Source organism: Vidua macroura, chromosome 23 (genome assembly GCF_024509145.1).
Source record: "Vidua macroura isolate BioBank_ID:100142 chromosome 23, ASM2450914v1, whole genome shotgun sequence".
In the NCBI taxonomy this organism is placed as follows: Eukaryota; Metazoa; Chordata; class Aves; order Passeriformes; family Viduidae; genus Vidua; species Vidua macroura.
The window spans coordinates 2,667,167-2,692,458 of NC_071593.1; the positions used below are offsets into that span (position 1 = coordinate 2,667,167).

Here is a 25,292-nt window from a genome sequence, read left to right on the forward strand (position 1 = left end):
GAGAAATGAAAACACTCCCTCGAGGGGCACCCAGCGGCTCCTGCATTCTGGGATTTCTGTGCTAGAAACGTCAGGGACACAGGGCTGCTCCCCAGAGAGGTGAGTGCTGGGTCTTGTACACTCCTCCAGGGTGGATTTGAGGGTGCACAGCGCAGCGTGTACAGGAGATGAGGTACAACTGTGCAGGCACACACTTCCTCTGGGTTTTTAATTACACAAACCATCTATACCCTCTGCATGTACATGATAAACACTACATCCATTAAAAATATATCTCAATTTGAGCTTCCCTTCCTCAAATCAACTGTGTGCTCACCTCAGCCCAAGAAAAACTGGCTCAGGAAATAAAATGGGTACAAAACCAGCCTAAGACACATCATTCCATGGTTTATCCCCCGAGCTGAGCCAGGTCAGACTGAGCAGCAGCTCTGGGTCTCTCTCCAAGAACAGTTTAATGGGCTCAGCTGTGGGAAAAAAACCCACAAACTCCTCATCCACAAAATCATGATGTGGTGGAATCCCAATAAGTTCACACTAAGACATGACTTGGGATCAGCAGAGAAGCTCCTGTTAGGTCTAAATTTGGCTCACCAAGCTCTAAAAAGCCTTCTTCTCAAATTAGGGCCTCCAGTTGTTTCAAACAAAGAGTTTCAGAGTAGTTTTCTACCATGTTTCCCATTCTCTTCACTAAAAACCAGCTAAACTCTTGTCCTTGTAGTTAAACAAACAAGAAAAAAATCCATTAAAATTTGCGTTTGGCCTTGCCTTGGAAAGTTCCAGCTCTGGGAGCAAGTGTTTCCAAAGTTAGGCACGATGCGGAAATATTTCCAATGGACTTTGTTTAGAAGTTTTAATTAAATGATGATTAACAGTTCAGCTTCAATAAAAACACATAATAAAATGTCTACCCCATTAAGAAGGATCCTCTCAGTCTTGAAAGAAATAACCAATCCCAAAGAGAGGACAGAGGCATCTGGAATTGCTCCTTTGCTCCGTGCCCTGCCATGCCCCAGCTTGAGGGTGCAGAACCAGCAGAGCACCAAAATGTTGGTTTTTACAGCGCTCCAAAAGACCAAAACAGCATCCAGGCCTCGTCCAGCCTGACCTCAGCTTGGAAGTCAGACCTGGTTTTCCTCCCAAAGCACATGGAGAAACTGAATCCTGCACTGGTGCTGTGCTCACAGCACGGGGTGTTTGCCTTGGACTGCTGATAAACCACGCTGTTTTGGTCAATGCTCACAGAACAGCCTGGGAAATTCCTTCCCCCCAAGGCTCAGGACTGATCTGTTGTGATCCCTGAGATCCCTGAGTGGAGAGGGAACTCCCTGCCCGGGGCAGCTGAACACAATTAGCTCCGTTTGTTTCCAGAGCCCAGTCCCACTGATTCCTGGCAAAACCCTCGAGTTGTTCATCCCAAGCCTGGTTTTTGTGAAGGAGCAGCAGGCTGTCTGTGCCAAGAGAAGCTCTTGGACTGCGCAATGCTCCGTGCTGCAGATATATTTGCTGGAAAAGGGGGAGGAGGATGCAGGAGCACTGCAGAACAGCTGCCACATCCCAGCACATCTGGGGACAAGGATGACACAAAACACAGGCACCCCCGAGGCTCAGGTGGGGGTTTGGACTGGTTAATGAGGGTGGTATAGTTTTAACCTGAGCAACACATTTCATGGTGGCTTTTGTAGGTAACACAAACCTTCAACTGGAAATAATAATGTTTTGGGAACTACAAAGGAAGAGTGACATTCAACTTGAAAAAAGGAAACATTGAGCATTTTTGGGCTGTGTGTTTGGATAAAATCTTTGGAAATAACAACTGGATAACACAGTTGAAAATGATACAGAATCTATTACAGAGCAGGGAGCGAGGCCAGGTCATGACGAAACATCCACAGAGGAGTGGATGATTTCCTCATGCCACATGGAAATTCCAGAAGAAAAAACAAAACTTCAAATAAAAACACCCCACACCCATTTTTCCATCTCTGCCCAAAGAACCTCATCCCTCGCTCCCACTCCTGCCCCACCTTTGCCTTCTCAAAGTCCAGGTCCTTGCCAATGGTTGTGAGCAGGCGGCAAAGGCACTCGAGGGACTCCTCGTCGTGGTTTTTCAGCAGCTTCACCACGCAGTCGTGCATGATGGCCTCTGTCAGCATCTTCAGCTTGAAAAGCTCGCCGATGAATTTGATGTTCCCGATGGATCTCCGCCGGGCTTTGTCCTTGGCCTCTTCCAGCTCGTCGTGGAGCCGCGTCTTCTCCTCTGGCTGTAAAACAGGAAAACAGCTCTGCAAAACCACGTTCCCAATGCACAGAACTCTTTGAAAGGTCCAGTTTTATGTTCATAGACACTTATATGAACATAGACGTTTATGTTCCCTCTTTTTCTCCTAAAGCCCAGAAAGATGCTGGGATAAACCCACCGTCAAGGCAAGTATTTTTTATTATTCTCAGGCACAGTGACAGAATGAAAGTCTCAACTCCAAAATCCCCCCAAATCAACTGGTGTTTCAAAAGGAAATAATTTTCTGAGGGAGCTCTGAGAACTTATGGAGAAAAACACCACTTACAGTGGTGGCAGCTTCGAGTTCTTTCTGCTTCTTTTCAAAGACATCATCGTCAGCCTTGTCCTTTTCAAATTCCTTCTGGCAGCGATTTAACAGCAACTTACGGAAATTTACTGTGCTCCCAGGTTTGTCTGCCATGGGCACTTTCAGCTGGAGTGAGAAGGAAGAAAAACATCAGCAGAAATAGGGATAAACTCCACAGAGGAGGGGTCATCCATAACTATTTATTTTGCTCTTCATGTTGAGCTGCGCGGCTCCGCAAGGCTGTGAAAGTAAAGCCTCACATCAGGATTTCCAGTGGAGTTTTACATTGTGGATGTAAAGTCACACTCCAAACTTGGCTGACACCACCTCCGCCCGGGGATGAATTACATTTCCATCCATATTCTCCCTTAAAAACACCCCCTGCTTGAAAACACTCCTGTTCTGTGCTGAAGGCTTAAGACATATTCCTTCACTGCATGTCATGAAAGACCTGGGGAAAAGGGGGCTCTTTTGTCCCAGATTCACCATCTGAGAATAATCTGTGCAAAGCCTGGCTCACCCTGGAGTTCCCTTGGAACTGACAGACACAGAAGGCTGGTGAGGCCCTGGCACAGGTTGCCCAGAGTAGCTGTGGTTGCCCACCCCAGAAGTGTCCAAGGCCAGGTTGGAGGGGGCTTGGAACAACCTGGGATAGTGGAAGTTGTCCCTGCCCATGGCAGGGGGTGGAATGAGAAGGGCTTTAAGCTCCCTTTCCTGCCTGTACTATTCCATGCTTCTGTGATTCCATGAACTTCCCAAATACGACTCATCTTGTGACCAGGTGGAGCAAGGAACCCTCAACTCCCAACAACTGCTCCAAGCAAACCCTCTGCCTTGGGCATGGCCAACAAACCAAGACTCCACATTAATTATTCCTACTTACACTCAGAAGCTGCCATTTAACTCTGCTCTCTGCAGTTTCTTTGCTGCCCCTCAGCCCAGAGGAGCTCCCGGACGGCTCTTACCGTCACCAGGCAGCGGCACATGTTGGCGTACGCCACGGAGAAGCTGGGCTCGTCGATGGCCTTCTCAAAGACCAGGTCGATGACTCCCTTCAGCCTCTCCTCTGTGTCCACTGTCAGGTCTGTCACCTGCTTCATCAGCTGGTTGAACATCTGGGGCGTCAGCTTGTTCAAGATGCTTCGTACCTTGCGGAACAGCTCCTGAGTGACAGAAACACTGCAAGCTCAGGCACAAGTGGTGCAGGTGGATTTCAGGAATGAGCCAGGATGCTTTCCACAGGGAATGGAGATATCCTGTAGGAATGTCTGGGAAGCTGAGTGACACACCACACGCTTCTGCACAGCCCAGCCCCAGTCCTCACTTGGCTACCAAGACCAAGAATACAGAGCAGGAGTTTTGGAAACACCCAAGGGCTTTTGTCAAGTGCAACAGAGGCACAAAGCCCTCCCTGTCGGAAATACTCTTCTTTATATCAGTTTAATCCATGAAATATAAATTAACAGGGAGTGGCCTCTGTCTCCTTCAGACAGAGATAATCAAACTTTCCCATAATTCACTTTAAGGTACTTTATTTTTTCCTATCAAGGATGATAATGAGGTCAACAATGCCACCATTAGCTCCAAGAACAGAATCCCAGTGTCCTTCAAGACCATCCCAACTTATCCTACAAACTTGACCACCAGACAAACACCTCCTCCCAGAGCGAGTGCCCCATGGAGGAGAGGAGGGGGAGAAGGACAGAAGCAGCTTCTGACGGCCCTGTTGGGCTGGGCAGGACCAACTGAGGGATTTCACAGAGGAACCTCAGTCTTGCTGAGGATTCAGGGAAGAAATGTAGTCTAAAAGGAGATGAAAACCAAGTTCTGTGCTGGGAATGTAGGGCTCTTTGCTTTAGAACAGAGGCAGGAATATTCCAGTAAAACAGCAGTAAGAAAGCAATCCTGGAAGAGAGACAGGAGGTTGTCTGGTGTTCTCTGCTTAATATACAGGACTGGCATTTAAACACCAGGTCAAGAATAAACATACAAAAAATACCATCAAGGTAGGGGAAAGCTGGGATTCCAACTGGAATTCATTGCCCTTTTTCACTGTCTGATACAAGAGGGAAGGCAAATTACCATTACCTGGGGCAGCTGCTGCACCCTCAGACCTGCTTATGCTCTCACCTGGGTTTTGACATTTTCTGGGTCCTCAGTTTGGTTTTCCCTCTTCAGGCTTGGTTTCCAGGCATTCTCTGCCTTCTTCAGGTGCACATCCTCCTTCACACACACAGTGATGATCTTCCTGGGCTCCCTCCTCTGGCCCGGCTGAGATCTCCTCGGTCCAACATTCAACAACTAGGACAAAAACATTCCTTGTTATATCCCACTTTAAGCTCACGCTGGATAACACATCCAGGGCAAACGCCAACACCCGCTGGTGGCACCGCTGACCACCAGCACGTTCTGCTGGGACACCAGGAGTCCCCCCGACCCAACACTGCTCCGGGCTGCTCACAGGAACGTGGAGACACCCAACACATTTCTCTGGGCAGCTTTTCCCAACAGAGAGATGGGATGACTCTGCCTGCACAATCTACACAACTTGGCGGTGCTCCGGGTGCTGCTGCAGGGGGCAGAACTGACCCCGACTGGCCAAAAGTGCCTCTTGGGAGTCAGAAACTGTGTAACTGAGACATCACAGCAAGGTGTGGAAGAACTCAGCCCTTACAGGTGTATTTCAAATATGCCATCTCAAGCACTTAGACAATGACAAATTGGCAGCTCTGCCAGAAATGTTAAGTTTTACTGGAGATTGCTTCCAACAAAGCCATTTTGAGAGGGGAATTACATAAAACACAGTGAAAGAGTATCACTGCAGCTCCTGCACTCTAAAAATATGGATCCTAACAGATATGGGACGAACTCTGGGTGGTTTCACAAAAGGGAATCAGGGTGCTTTGGAACTGCCTAAGCACCTCTGCAATCCTGTGTAATGTGATGCTCCTGAACAGGAACAAAACCTGCCACAGCTGGGGAGTTTTTCACCAGATGTACAAGTGGTAGGGCACAAGACACCCCCAAACCTCCTCTTCATCATCTGGGGGCTTCTGATTAAGGACTAAAGGTACCAGGTACTGTTGGGAGGTTGCTCTTCACCCATGCTCTTTCACATTTCAGAACTCATTTATCACAGATGGCCAACCTCAAGGTACAAATTAAAGCAGCAAAACTCCATTATCAAACCTGGTACTTCCCACAGCAGTAATTAATCTGCTCAGCAGCCACTCATGGAAGATGGGCCATTTCAAAGACTGCTTTGTTCAACAAAGGGATTGAACAAGCATCAAAAAGGCCAGTGCAGTTACTTGAAGAGCTTCAATGAATAGGAGGAAAGGGCTCTTGGCTGGTGCCTCTTATGTCATACATCAGTCACAAACCTGGGTTTATGGTTACTGAAAGGCAAAATTCCTCTTAAAGGCAGGGGGGAGTTGAACCACTCGCCTTTGACAAGGTAAATGTGTGCAAATGAGCAGGATCACCAGCAGTGCTGGGGCTCTTGTCTGGGATAACAGCAACAGAGGAAGATGTTGTCAGAAAACAATGACCTCATGCTGTGACCTGCTCTGCCCAGTGGTGCCTGGGAGAGGGCTCAGAGGGGCAGGGTGTCACTGGGCTCCCCTCAATTTACAAAGACCCCTGTTCACATCCCCTGCCACGCACAGAAATAGCCCAGCAGATTATTCAAACTGCATGGGGCACAAGCCCCATGAATGCTATAATTCACAGAATCTCAGAATCTTGGAAAAGATCTCCAAGATCATCAAGTCCAACCACTTGTAGCGCAACTGCACCAGCTGATCACTCCTGAGGAGTCAACAGTGGAACAGGGAGCCTTCAGGATGTTTTTGTGTCAGGCACCTTCCGAAAGCAGACACTGATCTCTCCCTGTGTCCCCTCTCTGCTCCCACCCTGAGCCCTGACTGACACTGGTCTGGCTCAGCAAGGCCTGGCAGCAGCCCTGGCTTCACCACCTCTGGTGTTACACAGTTCTGCAGCCCAGGCTCTGACCACGCTGCAAATGTGGAGAGAAGAGACTTCTCTCCAGCTGCAAGACCAGACAATGATGTCACAGAAAAGTGACTGGCCACAGCCACACGTGCCAGAGCTCAGCACACACCTCCTGCCCGTGGACAGCTCTGTAATCAGAGCCAGGCTGGAGTGTGCCCTGAAAACCCAAACCTTTGAGCTCATTCCCCCAGAAGAGGGGCAAAGCCAAGGAGAGGTGACCTGCAGCCACCCCATCTCCTCCTCAGCTCTGGTCTGAAGGACCTCCCAAACACGCCAGGCTGTAACGCGCGGGGACGGAGCCGCAGAGGCCGGCGCTTCCTCGGACACGGAACCTCCTTGGGCACGGAACTTCCTCGGGCACGGGTCCATGCAAGTGTTCCTTTTCAGCAAACACCCACCCCTGAGGGAGGCGACTTCCTTGGAAAACTGAGGGATGCATGGAGCACCACCTGTCACCTCCTCACATCCGGCTGCCTTTGAGCCCAGACCTTTCAAGCATCAACACAATAAAGACTTTCTTTGAGACTGTATGTTTTTAATATCTGTGAATAAAATCAGTTCAAACTGTGTGATTAGGTTTTCAATCAGTGAACAGAAGCATCCTTTGAAGATGTAATAACATAATAGATGGATCTAACTTTTAAGAGAAATGGTCTAGGGGTCTGGGGTTTTTGGCTCCAGATTTATATAGCAAGTTAAAGAGGTGCCTGAGCTCAGGCCTGGCTTCCTTTAAATAATAATGGTTCTGGAGCATGGGACAAGTACCAGGTGTTCCTGCATTAATCTGAATGACCTCTCTTCCAGAGGAAGACATGAGGAAGGAAAGCAGGAAGACACAGGTACAAGACTCCTGCAGAGGAGCCAAGGACTCACAGCAGCATAGACTGGCCTGGTGCTCCCACTCAAGCCACAAGTCATGGAAATACTTTAGAGACCATACAAGGAATTAAGGAAGTGCTTCTCCCTCTATAAGAGGCTTTGAATGCAGACAGTGAAATTGAGCTTTGATGGTGGGAGGGGTTGTGTCTTCTGGGAACAAGAACTGAGGTGATTTCAGTTTCCATCACCTCTCAGGAAGGACAAAGCAAACACAGCCTGTGCAGGGACGGACCCATCCGCTCCAGCCCCACATCTCCGAGTTTGCATCTCCCACGCTCACCTAACCCTGCCTACACCAAAGAGCCTTCCCAGCTGCATTCTCCTCCTGTGCAACTCCACCCCGGTGCCGTCCGGCGCAACTTTGGTTAGTGCCAGAGACAGTCATAAAACATGTTCAAGCAAAAAGAGGGAAACAAAGACAAAAGCCAAAGAAGCAAAACAAAAGACTCTCAACGTGCCGGAAGCGGTTAGCGCTGAGCTGCTCGACGTTATTTGGGGCAAGGAAGAGGCAGTGGTTTGATGGTTCATGGCATGGCCTGTGCAGAGGTGGGATGGCAGGGGACAGGCAGCGCACACGCAGGGGTGGCCATGCGTCACGAGAGGGGAACGTCTGGCATTGCTGGGGCTCAGAACCCTCTGATCCTACAACCGCCGGCGTCGAGGACAGGCTGGTTAAACCACGTCACCTTCCAGCCCTCCTCCAGAACAAGGCAAGGAGAGGCTCTGCTCTGCAAAGGCGCAAATGTAAGATGTATGTTACGTGCTGAATGCTCCAAATGAACGGGGTAAGCGGGACTTACCTTTTCTCCCCCTTTCCACAGGTCTGCAAAGTGCAGACCCTCGCGGATCCCGCTCGGGCCAACGTCCCAGCATGCCCTCAGCTGGTGATGTCCCACCCACCACTGAAGACTGCCTAGAGGGGTACAACGCAAGTCTTGTTTCGGTTTTTTTTAAACAAGGTTGCACCTTTTTGTAAAGTTTTCTGCCAGTCGTTCTTTATCAACAGCGGGTGGTGGGGAAAAAAGGCAACTCTACAAAAAGGTGCAAAGTCTGGGGGGAGAGGGGGGGATTTGGCTTACCCCTATCGGCAGGTTCCTCAATGGTGGGTGAGGCGAGACCAAGAGAGGGCATGCTGGGGGCCCACACCGAGCCAGGGAGGGCAATCCAGGGGTGCTTTGCACTTTGCAGGCCTGTGGAGAGACAAAGAGCGACAGCCGCGTTACCCGGGCACCGCAGGGCTCGGGACACTCAGCACTGACAGGAGAGGAGGCGCCGCAGCAGAGCCGGCACGGCCCCAACGCGGGAAGCGCTGGCGACCTCACGAGGTTCTGTGGACCAGGTGGTGCTCCAAGAGAAACTGTGGCACCAAAGCAACTCCAAGACACAGGCGTGCAGCCCGGAACTGAGGCACCGGCCACGAGGCTGCTCCCAAACCAAAAATATTACATTGACCCAAAATCGCTGGGTTTGACTCCTGGAAAGCTGCACACTTGGAAGTTGGGGTGATTCAGGGAACTCTTCTGGAACCAGCGGATTTGAAAGCTCCACGATGGCTGTGTCATTAGACACATCCAGATGGACACAGCAGAAGCAGCTCAATAGCTGAAAATCAGTGACTGCCCCTAATGATGTCCTCCTCCAGTGGCACTGACGGGGTAGCACGTGCTGGGGGCACCTGTGCCCCAGGAAAAGACACGGCAGGGCAGGAGTGAAGAACTCACAGAGGGATTTCAGAGTGTGGGCAAAGCCAGACACAGGGAAAAGAAGGGAAAATGAAAGAAAAGCAGCAGAAAAGGTGGGAAAACAAGGAATGAAGTGACCAAAACAACATGTGGAAGCACAGAGAAAGCAGGAACACACAGGTGCTGGCTGTATTTTGCTTGTTAGTAAAATCTCTTTGCTCTGTGGGTGTGTTTTGCAGCACAGCCCCCAGGCTGACGCACTGACGCCGGGTTTGTTGTACGACGAACGCGCGACCGCACACACGACTGCCGGGTCCTGGTGTGGAAACGCTTCCACCTCTCACACAGGGAAACAGGAAGGAGACAAACCCTTCCCAAACAACAGCTACCTGTGACAAACATCCACAACCATTTCCAATTGTCCTACATTTTGTCAGTCAAGCAAACATCACCCCTGCATTCATCCTGACAAAACCAGAACTACCGGCGCATTGGAAGAGGCCCAAAAGCCTGAGGAGGGACTTCATTAGTGTTAAGGCCAGTCTTTAAATGAGCAAGTTGGGGTAAACTCACACTTCCAGACACGTTTCTTCCCCCGGGGGCTTGCCTCCCAAAATCAGCGAAGGCTGGTGTGAAGTCGGGGCCTCGTGGCAGGATCCGGGGGTCCAGAGTCCTCAGCGGCAATTTGGGCTGGTTGACCTGTGCCGTGAGCAGAGCACACAAACAGGGGCTGCTCAGAGGTCACACAATCTACAGACAGCATCTGCTAAACCAGGACAGTCATATTTAACAGACAAATTAAAGCTTTTAACAAATTACTCAAGTTTTAGGCATCCACACTTATGCTAAAAATAAGCATTTAATTTAAAATACATCTTCAGGAGACTATTGAGGAAACAGGTGGAGCTCAGAAACATTTCAAGGGTTATGGAGGATAAAATCATAGTAACGCGGCTCTGTCTTGGTTCAGGAGCATGAAACTGCCACCTTCCCTCAAAGCAATGGCTTTTGTGCCAACATGAGAGATGGGCAACTGAGCCCAGGAAGCTCAAACACAGAACAGTGAGAAACAATCATGGGAAAATAGAAGGTAGGTGAAATAATTTTGGCAATAAAGCTGCATTTTACAATTTGCCTGGGTATGAAACTCGGAGTGGAAATGTTTCTGCATGCAAGGATCACCCAAGTCCCTGAGTCTCAAGAGTGAGGCTGTCGTGGTTCCATCAAAGCCAAGGAACTCTCCAGCTCTCAGTGAGAGCAGAACGAGGCCTTGGTGTCAGCACTCAGAAATCCCAAGTGTTTCACTAAGCCCAGACCTCCAGCAGAGACAATCAGCTCTGAGATGAGGCTGGAGAGAAATCCCAAAACTGCCCGAAAATGGAGTTCTTTAGGATCTTTTATTAGATCCGCTTATAAATAGCGAAGAACCTGCTTCAGATCAAGAAACAGTTTGCCCAAAAGCTTCTCTCTGCTTTTTAATTGATCTAATAGATCAATTAATTGATCTAATAGAAGCAACTGCCTTTCCATCCAGCCTTGCTTGGATCCTCAACTCTTCATGGCTGGGTAATTTTAAATTTTAATAACATCCTGGTATAACTTAATCTAGATAAAGACTATCAAAAACGCTTCAGTTTTTAATCATCTGTGCACATTCATCAGGCACCAACACCTCTCTTTGTAGAATTTTGTGATGAGACCAACTATTCCCACTTCCCACTAAAACCTGGCATGGAAATGGTTCAGGAATGAGGCACTATGGATCTTTATTTATATCAAAACCCTGCACATACCTGTTTTATGGGCTCTCCTCTCACCTTGTCGAGCACCACGTCGCTGATGGGAGGCAGCCCCTCAGGCTTCTGGATACAGGCAGGCATGAACTGGATATCCAGCAGGAATTCCCGGTCGTATTGCTTCTTCCCCTCCGGGTCCAGGGGCTTCCACTGCTCTATAGGGAGAGAAGTCCCTGAGAGTCACACGAAACCAACCCCCTGCTCACCCAGATGTGGTTCTGATAAATCCAAAGGGATGAGGCTGCTGCACCAGCCTGGGACATTTCAATTTAATTTGATTTTCATTATGAAGGGAGAGAGAAGGGCAACACATGTAACATTAAAAGGACATGAACAACAGGGGCCAAGTCCAACCACACCTGGATCTGGTCACTAATTCCAGTTCTAACCCATGTATCTAACTTTGACTTCTGCTCTCCTATGGGATATGGCAGAATGGGGACAATTCCCTGTTTCTGTGTGAAAATAAGGAAGTTAAAAGGATTTGTCTGGTGTAAAAGGAAGCCATAAACATAAAGTCAAGGAGAGGAGAGCATGGAACAAAAACACCCTCTGAAAATGTGAAACCATGGAACTGTGAACAACCCAGGCTGGAGATAACAAGCAGAAACAAGAGAAGCCACAACCACAGGCCATGATCTGGGAATTACAACTTTCCATCTATTTTACGTGGGGCTTTTTGGGTGTGGAGGACTCTGCCTGGTGCAAATCAAAGCATAAACATACAGCCACTTTAGCACAAGGGAAGTCAGCCTCTGGTGGCCTGGAGATAGGATTTTCGGCACTGGCCACAGTTTGTTTGAAATTAGGGAAGAAAACATGTTTTATCTGAAGGAAAACATCTGTATGAGATGCTGCCTTTGGATCTCCCTCATGCCAGACTGCATTACTCAGCATTCATCAGCCCTTCAGGTATTTATTATTCCTTTATTTCACTCCCTGACCCCCGACTTTAGATCTCTGGGATTTCACCATCTACACCCCTGCAGAGGTCACGAGCAGGGACTTACTCCAACGATGGGTTTTAATAACTGGGAATGAAAATACACAGAAGTGATTGCAAACTTTAGCTCTTTATGTAGTTTTATTTCTACAGAGCTTCAGGATACAGGGGTGCAGAAATGGTTTGGCTGGATCCTGGCTGGAATTCCTGGCCTACTCACTGTACCTGTCATTTACCATGGAAAAGCTCCAACACAACAACAAGCAGTTTATGTGTAGTTTCCTTCTCCTGGAAAGCTCTCAATGAGCTGTTTTAATGTGAAGAGCAGCTGGGCAGCGTTACAAGAAGGATCCCCAATGCAGGGAGAGACAGGGATCAAACACACAGTTCCTTCAGAGGCAGAAATTCCCCTTTCTCAGAAGAGGAGAGCCAAAACTGAGGACTGTTGCACAAGTCTGATGTATGTTGCTTTCCCAGGGATCCATCCAACCCTTCCAGCTGAGTGAAAGGACATCTGGACACAACTGGGATTGTTCTGACTGCATCAGCTGATGAATTATGGATTAACTTCAGGAAGTGCTTGGCTAGTGAACTGCTCAGGTACCCTGAGTGTGATGAGCTATCAAGAGGCCTCTGTGTTTTCCCCTCACAATATGATTGTGCTGAATTAATAAAACCAAAGCAATTGAGGTCTTTGACAGAACAAAGAGGTGCACAAATAACCACTGCAGTGGAGTCCCTTAACGGTGGTACTCCTTGCCCACCAGGTTCTCCTTCCTTACTATTATTATACTCTTTAATTTCTGGGCTCTTAAAAAATGTCTACTTTATGTGGAGGGAGTTGCATTTGAGTAAGAAATTGCTTAAAAATTGGGAGCAACTGAGAAGTTGGTCTCAAGTTCTCTCCAAATGAGGTGGATTAACTGAGGTTCAGGTCTATAAATTACAAAATCTTCATAAATAATAAAAAGGTTGTGTCTTGATAAATAACAAAAACACTCCATAGATATCCGATACCCTAATCAATGGGGCTGAGTTGGGCAGTGCCTGGATTGAAAACCACAAACTGTTTCTTTTCCTTACTTTTCTAGAAATCCAAACATCCATGCAACTGTTTAGCCAGGAAATTAAATCTTTATGAACACACATATTTGTATTTAGGACCCAATGAACACTTTCATCGCTTATTTAACCACCTCTTATTTCAGAAGCATATTGGTTTATGTGGAATTTCTTGGATGGTTTCCAGCTGTGGATCACACAAGAATCAACTCTCATTTCCACTGTGCTGTAGCCAGCATCCAAATGCACAAAAATTTCAAGAAGTTAGGGATTTTCTCTTCTCTTGACCACGACCAGCAAGACAAAAACCATTTTTCCCTTTGGTCCCCGTGGAAGATCTCTTGGGGCCTGCTGGGTTGCAGATCTCGGCAGATCTAAATCCCCTTCCAGCCCCAGTGGGAACACCCGTAGGGATGGCACTTGGGGTGTCTGCAGCCCTTACAGGAGGGAGGCAGAGAAGCAGATGGAGCAGGACCTACCTGGTTTGTACTGGTACACGGGCCCCTCCCCGGAGCTCTCCGTGCAGCCGGAGGTGGCGTCGGTGCCCTCGCCCTCCGAGACGCTCTCGGCGCCGTTTCGCACCGGCTCTGCCTCCTGCTCCCCGTTCTCCTCCACGGCTTTCACTGCCTTGAGCTCTGCGGGTTCCCTCTCTGGTTGAAGCCCATGGCTCATTTTCTCCTGGTCGGATTCAAGTACTTTGTCCCCTGAAGGTTCCTCCTCCTCCTCCTTCGGCTGGAGCACGAACAGAAGCAGAGGTTTCGTTAGAAACACCCTGACAAACTCAGTGCACGTGAAATGGCTCTTCATGGATTCACACGGCATTTTTGGGAGCAGCAGGAATACAAATGCATCTTACACAGGGATGTGGAACACCACACTGAGCCACTGGGTGATTTATCAGCTCATTCCCATGGATAACCCACTGATAATTAAGGGTGCAACTGGAAAGACTCAGCATTGCCCATGAAATCCCCACAGGATTGGATGGAGGGAACTGTTAAGCCATGAGCAATCCCAGCCTGGAAACACAACTCTGCTTTCCTTTTCTCCTACCATCCATGATAAAGGGATGGTAAAAGGCACGTGGTGCTTATTTTGGGGAATTCTTCCTTTAAATGCCTGCTGCCAACTGGAACAGATGCCACTAAGGAAGGCAGTGTGAGATCCAGCCATGATTCCAGCATCTCAGTTTCAGGAAAAAGCATTAATAGTATCCCTGGCTGTTAATTTTAGAGCTCTCCAAGGACACAGCCTGATTGTGCATTCAGACGAGGAGGCGTCGGAACGCGCTTCTCCCGCGAGAAATCCCAGCCCCTCTTAGCACTGAACAAAGGAATAACTTCACTGAGGATGCTCCGGAGGAGGCTCCTGATCCTTTGCCTCCCTACTTGATGGCACCACATCCTTCTTTCAGATTTTTCAGGGGAATTCTCTGAAGAATTCCTCAGTGGAACTGCTGGGTGGTGCAGGAGACACGACTCCTCCAGGGGAGAATGAACCTCCTGGTGCAGCCCCTTTGCTCTCTGCTCTGCACCACATCTGGCCAACCTCAGCTTTTTTCCACACACTGGGCAGTCCGAACCTCTAAATTTTTACTCTCTTGCTCCCTTTCTGATTGATTCTAACCCCATACTGACCCAGGATATTAAGCATAGCCCCCTGCTGCAATATCCCCACCAGAACAGCAGTGAGGGAGGTTTTCTTTACTCATCTAATCACTCTTGAGGTGGTTTTGCCTGAAAACTTCAGCATTTTCCTTTGTCGGCTTCTCCATTGGTTGGTCATCAGGAAAACTATCCTTGGCCATGATATCCCTGTGCAAAATAACCTGCCAAATGTCAGGATGGTGGCCTAGGACCAAAATGGGGCAGTGCTGAGGGATCCAAACCGACTTTTCCCTCACCCTTCACTGAAAGGGGCTCCTCAGTGCTGGGAGGCTGGTGGAAGTTTAGTGGAATCTTCTAGTAGAAGGTGTTCCCTGCCATGGCAGGGGTTGGAATGAGATGAGATGAGTCTTTAAGAGCCCCTCCAACCCAAACCAGTCTGTGATTCTATGACTGTATTAGTCATTACATTAGGCAAACCCAAAGAAAACTGAAGAGCTTTAAAAGGGAGCAGACTGACACCTGTTATCTAAAGGATGCTGAGGAACAGCAGAGTTCCTCCCCAAAACTGCCCTGTGAGACAATGAGGAAGCAACGTCTCTAAAGTACAATTTCAAGACAGGAACAACATCTTTAAATTTGGGTAAAGCAGGACTTTGGTTCCCTCTCACCTCTGTTTCTGCCTCTGTCACCTCCTCAGTGGCTTGGGTCCGGTCTTTTGGTTTCTTCCAGGTCTTTGGTGCAGTTACAGCGGTTTGGGCTGCAATGTAAATGTGCATCTGTTACAACCCTGAATGACACGGAGCTGATGGGGCCGTGGCTGATGAGCTTCCCTCTCAGGGGCTGGTCTGAGGCACAGGACAACGAAGCAGTTCAGCCTTGTGGAGGATTCAGCTTGATTCAACCACTTTGGCTTTCAATGCAGCAATAACAATCATTGGAATGACATGAAAACACAGGAATTGTTTTACAAGTTGCTCAGTCAAGCTCCAAATGGCACTTGGGGTAGCAAGGAGGTCACTGCCAAGAGCACAAGGATCATGCAGGGAAAAAACCTTTAGGAAGTCAAGTTTTTGGAAGGACCAGGTGCTGGCTGGGAGAGAAAGTTATTCTCAACATATTTTTCTCAAGAATTATCATTGTTATAATATTAACCATAAGCAAGCCCAAATTTCCAGTATCTCATCCAAAAGGAAAACTCCTTCAATCCTGCAGTACTGCTCTGAGCTGGATTTATATTTCAATTTAAAAGCAGGTTCATAACTCCAGCATTAATGATCTCCCTGGCCAACTGAGTCAAAGGAAACACCACAGAGTATTCCCAAGATCAGCACTGATTTACTCCAATCGTGTTTTCCCCCTAAAGAGTAGAAGAAACCACACAATATATTAAGAGGAGACAAACCCATTAATCCAATCTGCTCCTAATTTGTGGCAAATGCTCCCAGCTTAAATTCGGATCCCAGGCACACATGCTCAGTCAACAGAGTGTAAATGGGATTGATTTTGTGACTGAAGATTACTGCAAACAGATTTCCAGCTTTGGCCTTTGGTTTCCAGCAGATGCTGTAGAAAAACCCAGTGTGCACTTCTTTTATCACAATAAAATAGAATTTTGAAAGGTTCTTTACTACGGATAAATAAGAAGAGTTAGTAACAACCAACTCTGTTCCTAAGGGCATGGAGCAAATGGGATTTGCTGCATTCCCACTGCCCTAAAGAATACATACGAGCTTCCATGGCTTCTCCAGAGTGTTTCTCTGTTTGGAGGGTGACCATGGACCTGCAGACACTCTGCAGATTCCCGTGGGAATCACCACATCCAGGCCCCAGCCCAAAGAGCAAGAGGAGCTACCGGTGCTGATGGAAGACTTTTACCTTGAGGCTGAACACTCCAATAAGAAAAGGAAAGTCTTATTTAAATATTCAAACATCATCTCCTTGTTCACAGAACCAATGGCTGGAAAAGTCACCCAGATCTCCCAAGCTCCAGATCCACCCCATCCCACCCATTGCCCTTCCCTATGGAGAGAGGCTTTAAGGGCAGGGCAGAGCCCCAGCACAAATCCCAAATTTTCTGGGGCTCAAAGGAGGGGTGAGGAAGGGCCAAGCAGGCCCAGACTGCAACACAGCTTTGTCTCCCCCAGCTGGTTTCAGCCTTTACTGCTGCTCCTGGCAGCTCCCTTGGCAGGAATAGCCCAGTTATTCCCAGAGTTCAGGGGAAAAACCAGGGCTGGGGATGATTATTGTCCATGCACATGGTAATTTTTTGGATTTCAGCAAAACACAGATCTAAGACAGGCTTCCCCAGTTCCCTCCATCACAAAATCTGCTAAAAACTCAGTGAAAACTGAGCCCTTTTCAAAGGGCTGCTTTCAGTCTTGTTTGATGATGTCACTTGCACTTCCAGGGGTTTCTCCAAGAATGGATTAGGCCTGCAAAGCAACAACCTCAATTTTGCCACAGCCAAGTCATTTAATTGATCAATCCCAAAGTTTTTAATCAGACAGAATTTCACTGCCCTCAAACTCAAACCATGGAAACCATCTATGGCGTAAAATAACATTTCATTTTAACTGCACAGAAATAAACTCAGGGGTCATGGATTTGGGGCTGGCAAAGGTCTGGGGTGTTTCCTTCCTCAGCTGTCAAGATGTGAACATTACTGCTGCTCAAGTATGCTTTTTTTCCACCTTTTTTTGGCAAAAGTAAGCTCTGTAGAGGCTGCAATCCTGCCAAGCCTCCCGAATGAGTCTTGCCTTAAATCCCACAACTTCCATCAGCCTGGGGGTTCCAACCCCCAGCCGTGTTGTGGAGCTGCCCGGGGTGGATCTCCAGAGATCTCTGGAGACACTGCTCAATCTTCCCTGCTCTTAAAATAGCAGACACCAGATTTCTTTTTTTCCTGTCAAGTTCATATTTCTGCTGCAGGAGCTCAAAGGAGAATTTGCACTGATGTGAGTTTGGGTGCCAACCTTCCCAAACCCCAAATCCAACAGGACAATAGCGTTATTCATCTGAAGATGGAGTTTCATCTGTGAGGCTGTAGGGAAATACAAAGTAATGTGTCCAGTTTGGCTCTTGGAAAGGGACAACTCCAGACACTTCTGGTCTTCTTTTCCATTTTCCATTGTCCCTAAGTTGAGCAATTTCATGTCCTCTCCAATAGTCTAAGTCCTGCCCAAATGCAGATTCATTTTTGCCACTATTCACACTTCCAGACCTTGCTTTCAGCTCATTTCATTCCTTTGGAGAAGGGACACCAGAAACCCAACCAACACTCTGAGCTCTTATCACAGCTTCCAGAGCCAAGGGAGATAACAGGAGGGACAACACAGATTTACTTTAGGACTGGAAAGAGGAACAAACAATTCCAGACTACCCCGGACACCACTCCCAGTGCTAACCCCACCCCTGCAGGGATCTGCTCAGCAGGCCCAACACTCCCTCATCCCTTTCTCCAGCTGTGTCACGTTCCCAGTGGAACATCTTCCCACAGGATTTACCCACCCACGAGCTCACGGCCCGTCCAGCGGGACACGAGGCCTCTCCTCTCTGATGTGGTGCCAACTGTGAAGCCTAAATTAATACCAGCTCTTGCATTTTTATTTTATTATCCAACATGCCATGAAAGACCAAAGCAAAGATTCACCATTGCCTTCCAGCTCATGGAAAAGAAAATATATTCCAGTGGTCATGGCAGCAAATCAAGAAAAAGGTGACACCTGATTTATGTTTCTGCCTCTCCAGGTTTTGGTGCTGGAGAAATGTCTCTAAGGTATTTCCAATTACAGACCAAGTCGCTTGTTACAACCTCCTCAGCTCAGAAACTCCAGGACTTGCCACAGCTGGGCTACTTAATACAGAAATATGTCTCATAAACGAGCTCTGCAAGAAACAGCCCTTTGAATTCCATGTGTATTAAGTTCTTTCAGTTTCCTGTGTCCCAAGGAGTTCTGTCTGTGACACACATCAGTCTCTTGTTTTCCTCTTTGCTTCTTTTAATAGCCATGATAGAATGGTGACATCAAAGGCCTCAGGTCTCTGGCAGCTCCTTCTGCAGAAATTCCACTCCACCAACAACACTTTTCCTGTTTTGCTGCCTGGAAAGTGCTGGTCTCTCAGTGTAGTTACAGAAATCCCAAAATTTAATAAAAAGCAACAGTCGTTGATGACCTTTAGCCATGGTGATGTTTTTATTGTGGACTGGAGCGCCCAGGTCCTCTCTTGATAAACTATTTTTCTCCTTGTAGAGCAGATGAGTAGGAATTAATTACTGTAAAAAGCATGTGCTCTTGCCCCTTGCAGATAACAGCTCTGCCTGTCCTAAAAACTTCAGGCAAAAATTCCTGAGGAGGCAGGAACACAGCCTGTGCCCTGAGAACGGGGGAATGTGTCCCCTTTGGATGTTCAGACCAGGAACATGGTCAGCAGCAAGAAACCACCCCTGGGTACAACACCCTGCACTGCTCAGTGCTTTAGTGCTCTGAAACCCACCACATCTTCCCCATTTCACCAGGATGCACAAGCAGTGATGCTGATGAGCAGGGAATGATGATCCAGTCACTCAGAGACACAGAGACTGAACCACCAAAGCTGCTGACTTCACTGTGAGGGTGTTCAGAGCAGGTAGAATTCAGTGTAAAATACAACAAGGGTCCTCCAGCAGAATTCCTTGACCTTGGAAACCTGGTAGAGACCTAATGCCAGTGGAAAAGGACGACTGGAGGTTCCCCTGGATCCCCATAGGATTAACTCAGCTTCAGCCCCTCCCTGCAAACACTGACAAAGTTCTTTTGTTGAGCTGTAAAAAAAGAACTGCTGCAGCATAAAGATGTTTAAGGGTCTGAATGTATTTTCTTTCTCGCCACAGAGCTCGACAGAGCAAAAATCCAGGTCTGGTTTCCCTGACTGTTGGACAGAAGGTGTGTCCTGCAAAACTCTGCAGGAACAGGCAAATCCCTTTGCTCATCCCCAAAAAGCTGCCACCTCCAGTGCAAAATATGGGATCCACCTGGGAGCCTCAGCAGTGCTGCCCCAGCAGCCCAGGGAGGAGGGGATGAAGGTCTCATTCCCAAAATCAGGCAGGCCAGGTCATAGCTATGAAAGTCAGGAGGAGCTGCTGCAGGAATGAGATTATCCTGAGAGGTCCAGCACTGTCCCAGCCAGCCCAGCTCGGCTCCCTTTAAAGGGAAAGCAGGAGCACGATTTGTGGCCAAGCTGCTCTGTAATAAAAACACCATTCTGCTGAAAACCCCAAAGAAATCTTGCTCAAAGTCACAGAGCTCACAGCTACCAGCACGTGCTTGAGAAGTTTCCCTTATCCCAGGTTTAATCCTAACTCCAGACATCAAAAAAAAAAAAAAAAAACAAAACTCTCTCAGCCTTTAGTCCAAGAAAAACACAACAATATAACCCTTTCTCCTTGCTCCTGAGGGTCAGCATCTGGATTTTCCAATGTATATGGCAGACAATGTATATGTTCCTTGTTCCTGAATTAGCAGGCAGCCTCAGATGATGTTATTTCAATCTCTCTTCCTCTCTTCAAGAAACAAGAAAGAACTGGAAAATTATTGCTGAAAAGAAGGTTGGCAGAGAAATGCAATAGTTCGGGATCATTAAAACAAGGGTAGAGCACAAAGAACCACTTGGAGAGCTTTGTGCTTTCTTTGAAGCCCTGAGCTTTTAATAGAAATCTGAGTTTCAAGTCATCTTTTACATGACTTGAGAACTCCTTGTTTCCGTGTTGCCAAAGCCAATGGCTTAGCTAATGTGTGCTCTGGAGCATAATGACATTACAGCATTAAAATTAATCTTCTGCATAATTAAAAGCCCAAACACTGTAAGTTAATTTTTTTTTAATTTAAACTACAGGCCATTACAGAGCCAGCAATAACACTGCAAGCTGGAACCTGCCTGTGCAAAACCTTATTTACAGAGTCACATTTCTTCTCTCCTTTTTAAGGAAATTAATTTGGATTATGAAGTAGCTTGGATTGAAAGAACAACAAGTGCCACAGCAGTGAAATGACCCGAGTGAAATAAAAATAGAAGAAGATTAACAGGAAAAAATCCTCATGGTTGGTGTAGTAAAGGGATCTTCTCATCTATAGATACTGGATTTTAAAATCAGCATATTGAGCATCACACAAACATGGAACAGGGCCAATCTCAGCCTTTCAGGGCATTTAAGAGCAGAGCCTGAGATTTCTGAGCCCATTCCCCATCTATCAAAGAAAAAAAAAAACTAAAAAAAACCCTAAATGAAATGTTACTTTAAAAAAATAAAACCAACATGATCCAAATCACAACAGACTGTTTGTCCTCTTTGTCCAAGCTTCACCATGTTCCAAGGAATTGAAATAACTGCAGAACAGGATGTAGAAAATGTGACACATGAAATGCTTTAACACTGCTGGGTGTGAAGAACAGCCCCCATTACACCCCTCCAGCAGCAAATACAAGGAATTGATCATTTAACTTCTTTTCCACAATTTGATCTCCAGGAAGTTCTGCAAAAAAAGCCATTTTCCACAGGAAACACAGAGTGTTAAAGCCACAGTGCCAAACCAGTGATGTGGCAGGGCTGAAACCAAAGGCAAGCAACAACACTTGGAGAAACAGGCTGGATTTTAAAAGGTGGTTTCAGAGATTGCAATTTTAGTGAATTTTAAATGTAAACTGCAGAATTTAATTGAAAAATTGTAAATTGTACATTTTGCTCACATGTGACTTTTGCAAATGAAAAGCAGAAGCATCACTAATGAAGGCTGGGCAGGTAGAGGTGTGTGATCCTGGTGTGACACTGGTGTGACACTGGTGGATGTCCCTGGTGTGACACTGGTTGTCAGTTGTTTGGGTGAGTGTGAATGGTCTATTTCATTTTCCCACATCTGGGACCACCGTGACACATTTTTTCAGCTGGAAAAGGCCCAACTCCAGCAGTTCCAGAAATTGCTGGCTCAGGGGCTTTGTCCCAAGAGCTTCAGGGTCCCAAACCCAGAGCCACAGGCCCTTGGACCGATCGCTCACCTTGGAGGGAAGAGAAGCTGTCCTGTCCCTGGAAGTGTCCAAGGCCAGGTTGGGGACACACTGGGGCTTGGAGCACCCTGGGACAGTGAAAGGTGTCCCTGCCCATGGCAGAGGGTGGCACTGGATGGGATTTAAGGTCCTTCCAATCCAAACCATCCTGGGATTCCACAAAGAGCAGTGTGCTCTGCACTCCCCCTCCACCAGCCCCGTGCTGCCATGAAAGTAGGAGCCCACCCCAGCCTGGGACACACGTGCCAGTCAGTGACCAACTATGAACAACCTGGAGGGATTTCTATCCCTGCCAACGAAGATCAGCATTTCACAATCACAGCAGCCCCACCAGGCTTTTTCTTTTGCAGATAGAAACAGAAATATCTATTGGATGATAGAACAGAAACAGAAACCTATTGGAAGAAGAAAAAGCCCCTTTCCTTCATCCTGCAGTTCACAACATGAACTCACAGAGCCCAACACTTACCTGGGACAGGACTCTTGCTTGAGTTCACAGTCAGAGCCTCCCGGCTCTCATCCAGCTGCCCATCTGCTTCTGTCTCTTCCTTCTTTTCAGTATCTTTTACCTCTTCACTAAGAGTAGTTCTTGTGCTCTCCTCTCCTTCTAAATCTCCCTGGACAACAGGGAGGGCACTCGGAGACGGGAGAGGAGGTGGGGAAGGAGTTGTAGTGGTGACAGCAGCGACGGGAAGCGGAGGGGACGGGGGCGGCGGGGTGGGCGGCGGGGTGGGAGGAGGAGAGGCAGCAGCGAGAGGAGCACTGGGAGGTGATGGAGCGCTCTCCACCTCTGCTGGGGGGGCCTCGGTGGGCTCCACCTCCACAGTCAACGCTGCAGCTTCTGCCTGGGCCGCCTCTGCCCCCGGCTCGGCCCCCGCGGCCCCGGCGCTGCTCGTGTCGCTGGTGACAGCGGGCCCGGCCGGCACCGCCACCGAGGCGTCACCGGGGGATGCTACTGCACTGCTGGGCTCTGTGCATGCCTCGGCACCGGGCTCTTCCGCAGGAGGAGGGGCCGCTGGCTCCGGGCAGGCTGTGGCACTGGGGGTAGGCATCGCCTCCTCTCTGGGGAAGGCCAGTTCACATTTGTCCTCCGGGTCAGCCGCGGGCGTGGCTTTGCTGGACACGGTGACAGCAGCGGTGGCCGCGGGGACAGCGGCGACCGGAGCGGCCGGGGCTGGCGACGGAGCACGAGGAAGTTCTGCTGAGGGTTCCACTGAGGTGGGGGCCTCGGTCGTCTGCCCAGCTTGATCTTTCTTCTCCCCAGCAGGTTCTGGTCTGAGGACTGGAGAAGGTGGTTTTAATACTGGATCTGGTTTTGGCTTCTCTTCTGAGAAAGGATAAAAAACCCATTAGCAACAGCAAGGCAACTCCATGTTCCTGCCCGGTGCCTTGGCTCCCTTGGTTCCCATTCCTGCATTCTGCCAAGGAGCTCTGGGGAAGACACCAGAGGCTCCTGCACCTCACTGGGAATCCAAATTTGAATATACAACCTCTGCCATCCTGAGATGAGGTGATCTGGAGAGACTCATTGCAGCCTTCCAGTGCCTAAAGGGGGCTTATAAAGCAAGGAGGGCAACTTTTTACATGGACAAAAACTTGCAGGACAACAGGGAATGGGTTAAACTGAAAGAGATTTAGATTGGGTGTTTGGAAGAAATGCATCAACGCAACGCCCAAAATCTTGTGCAGAAAGAAGTCTCTGCACTTTTCCCATGATTAGCAACAGACCTGGTGACCCTGTCCCTGCCATGACCATCACACAGCTCCCAAAGCTCTGCTGCAGCTCTCTGCTTCCCACTTCTTTGCTACAAAAGTATGAGCCATTATCATTCAAGATCTTGCAGGAACACTGGACTCCTTCATGACAATGTTACACCAGCAAAAATAATTCTAGAAAAGCCAGAGGCAGAAACCTGCTCTTCAGATTAGAAGTCAAAGACCACAACCAACTGCAAATCATCAAAATTCAGGTAGAACTGAACAGGTTTGGCTCTGTTGGATTTCCATTTGGGGCTTATTCAACAGCTCAGCTGAAGGGAAAGGGCTGAAGGAGAACCAAAGGGTTTTTGAAGGAGAACCCATTTGAAACTGCCTGGAGCATCAAATCCCACCTTTAGGAACAGCTGGAGCAAAAGTGAGCTCTGCTGGCAGCCGTCAGCAGCCCCAGCAGCATTACAGAGGCCCATGGCCAAGCAGTAGCTTATCAACCTAATGAGGCACCCAGGGACATGGCTTTGGAGGAGGATGACAAGTGAGGAAAGAGATGGGAAAGAGTATCCCAACAGCTGATTTTGATTCTGGAGGCTCAGTGGAAGAAAAAGGATGCGGGAATTGGTTTGGAGAAAGAAAACACGTCACCTCTGATTTCTGGAACATCCTTTGCAGGAACTTCTGGAGCATTCCTGACATTTGCAGCTCGCTATAAACAACTGCCTGGATATTCTCTCCCTGAGTCAAAGGAGAATGCTCAAAAAAACAAAAAAAACAAAAAAAACCCAACCAAATGCATTTGAAGTGTTAAGAAAATAATTCTGAGAGATAAAACCAGCACAAATCCACAGCTGCATTTGAAACCAGAGGTTTAACTCCCTTCCTTCAAACCACACCTTGTCTGGCCAATGTTCTCGTCATGGATACAGGTTATGTGTGCAAAATCCCAGAGAACAGTTATTTGAGGAGGGATTTCAGAGAATGAGAAGCAGATTTGGCTAATGAGAAGCAAATCTGAACTTGAACCCCCATCCCAGAGAACAAATCTCCAAGTGCTGGCAGAGGAGGACTCATCCTTGCCAACTGTTACAGAGAGTCACGTGAACAACTCACAGTTGGGGAGGGAAAACAAAAATCAACGCAATTCATCCCAACTGGATCAAATCCCTCTTCCTAAATATGCTGAGATCATTCCTCATGTTATATTTAGAAAGTATTTACAGGAAGCGCTGGCTGCTCCAGGGGAAATATCAAAAGATTTCTTTTTTTTAATTTCCCAATAAATACAATTTTTGCAAAATTATTCCTTAAAGATTCTTTCACATACCCAGTGGGACAGACCCCACTGCCTGCTTCACGAAGAGCCGTTGTTGGGCTGCTGGGTGGTCCCAGTGGCACAGACTGGCCAGGACAGTGGATGAGGAAGATTTTACTGGATACAGGAATGTGTTCCTGCTCTGTGGTGTTTATCTGACAATTACTGCTGGGCTCGCTGCCATTTTTCCATCTTTTGTCCTGATGCAAACATTCACGAGGTGGCACCAGGACTGACTCAGTGTCAGCAGAGGGGCTTTGGAGCTTTCCAAACTCCAGGGTCTGACTTAATAACACAAACCATGTTGTACATTCTACATGTCTGATACATTGCAAGATTTGGAAAGAGGTTTAAAAAGAGGATAATACTATTCCAAACATCCCCCTTAACCTCTGCAAGCGGAAAAAATGTGGGCAGCTCTGATTCCATGCAGTTCTATCCCATTGCACCTCCTGCACCAGCCTGGCCTGCAGCCAGGCTCCACAGGTTCAGCCACTGGCTTGACCTGGATTCTCCAGCAGAATCTTCCCCTCTGTCAGCCTGGCTGGCATGGACACATCAGGGACATCTCCAGGAACCATAATTTGCACCTAAAGAATGTGATTCTTCAAGGTATTATAGTAGCAATTCCTATACCTGGTCCAGTGGAAGGTGTCCCTGC

At 48.0% G+C, this 25,292-nt stretch overlaps 1 protein-coding gene across 3 annotated transcripts in view; it reads right to left on the minus strand.

The window, feature by feature from the left end:
• EIF4G3 (eukaryotic translation initiation factor 4 gamma 3) overlaps positions 1 to 25,292 on the minus strand; it is a 144,773-nt gene that overhangs the window by 22,065 nt on the left and 97,416 nt on the right. For all 3 annotated transcript variants that reach the window (XM_053997729.1, XM_053997731.1, XM_053997730.1), the window contains 10 exons: positions 22,076 to 22,933; positions 15,237 to 15,325; positions 13,441 to 13,693; positions 10,954 to 11,111; positions 9,734 to 9,859; positions 8,558 to 8,668; positions 4,716 to 4,886; positions 3,551 to 3,748; positions 2,565 to 2,711; positions 2,025 to 2,261 (listed from right to left, as the gene is read on the minus strand). In XM_053997729.1, the coding sequence (XP_053853704.1) occupies positions 2,025 to 2,261; positions 2,565 to 2,711; positions 3,551 to 3,748; positions 4,716 to 4,886; positions 8,558 to 8,668; positions 9,734 to 9,859; positions 10,954 to 11,111; positions 13,441 to 13,693; positions 15,237 to 15,325; positions 22,076 to 22,933 (2,348 nt within the window). The remainder of the gene's footprint in view (positions 1 to 2,024; positions 2,262 to 2,564; positions 2,712 to 3,550; positions 3,749 to 4,715; positions 4,887 to 8,557; positions 8,669 to 9,733; positions 9,860 to 10,953; positions 11,112 to 13,440; positions 13,694 to 15,236; positions 15,326 to 22,075; positions 22,934 to 25,292) is intronic.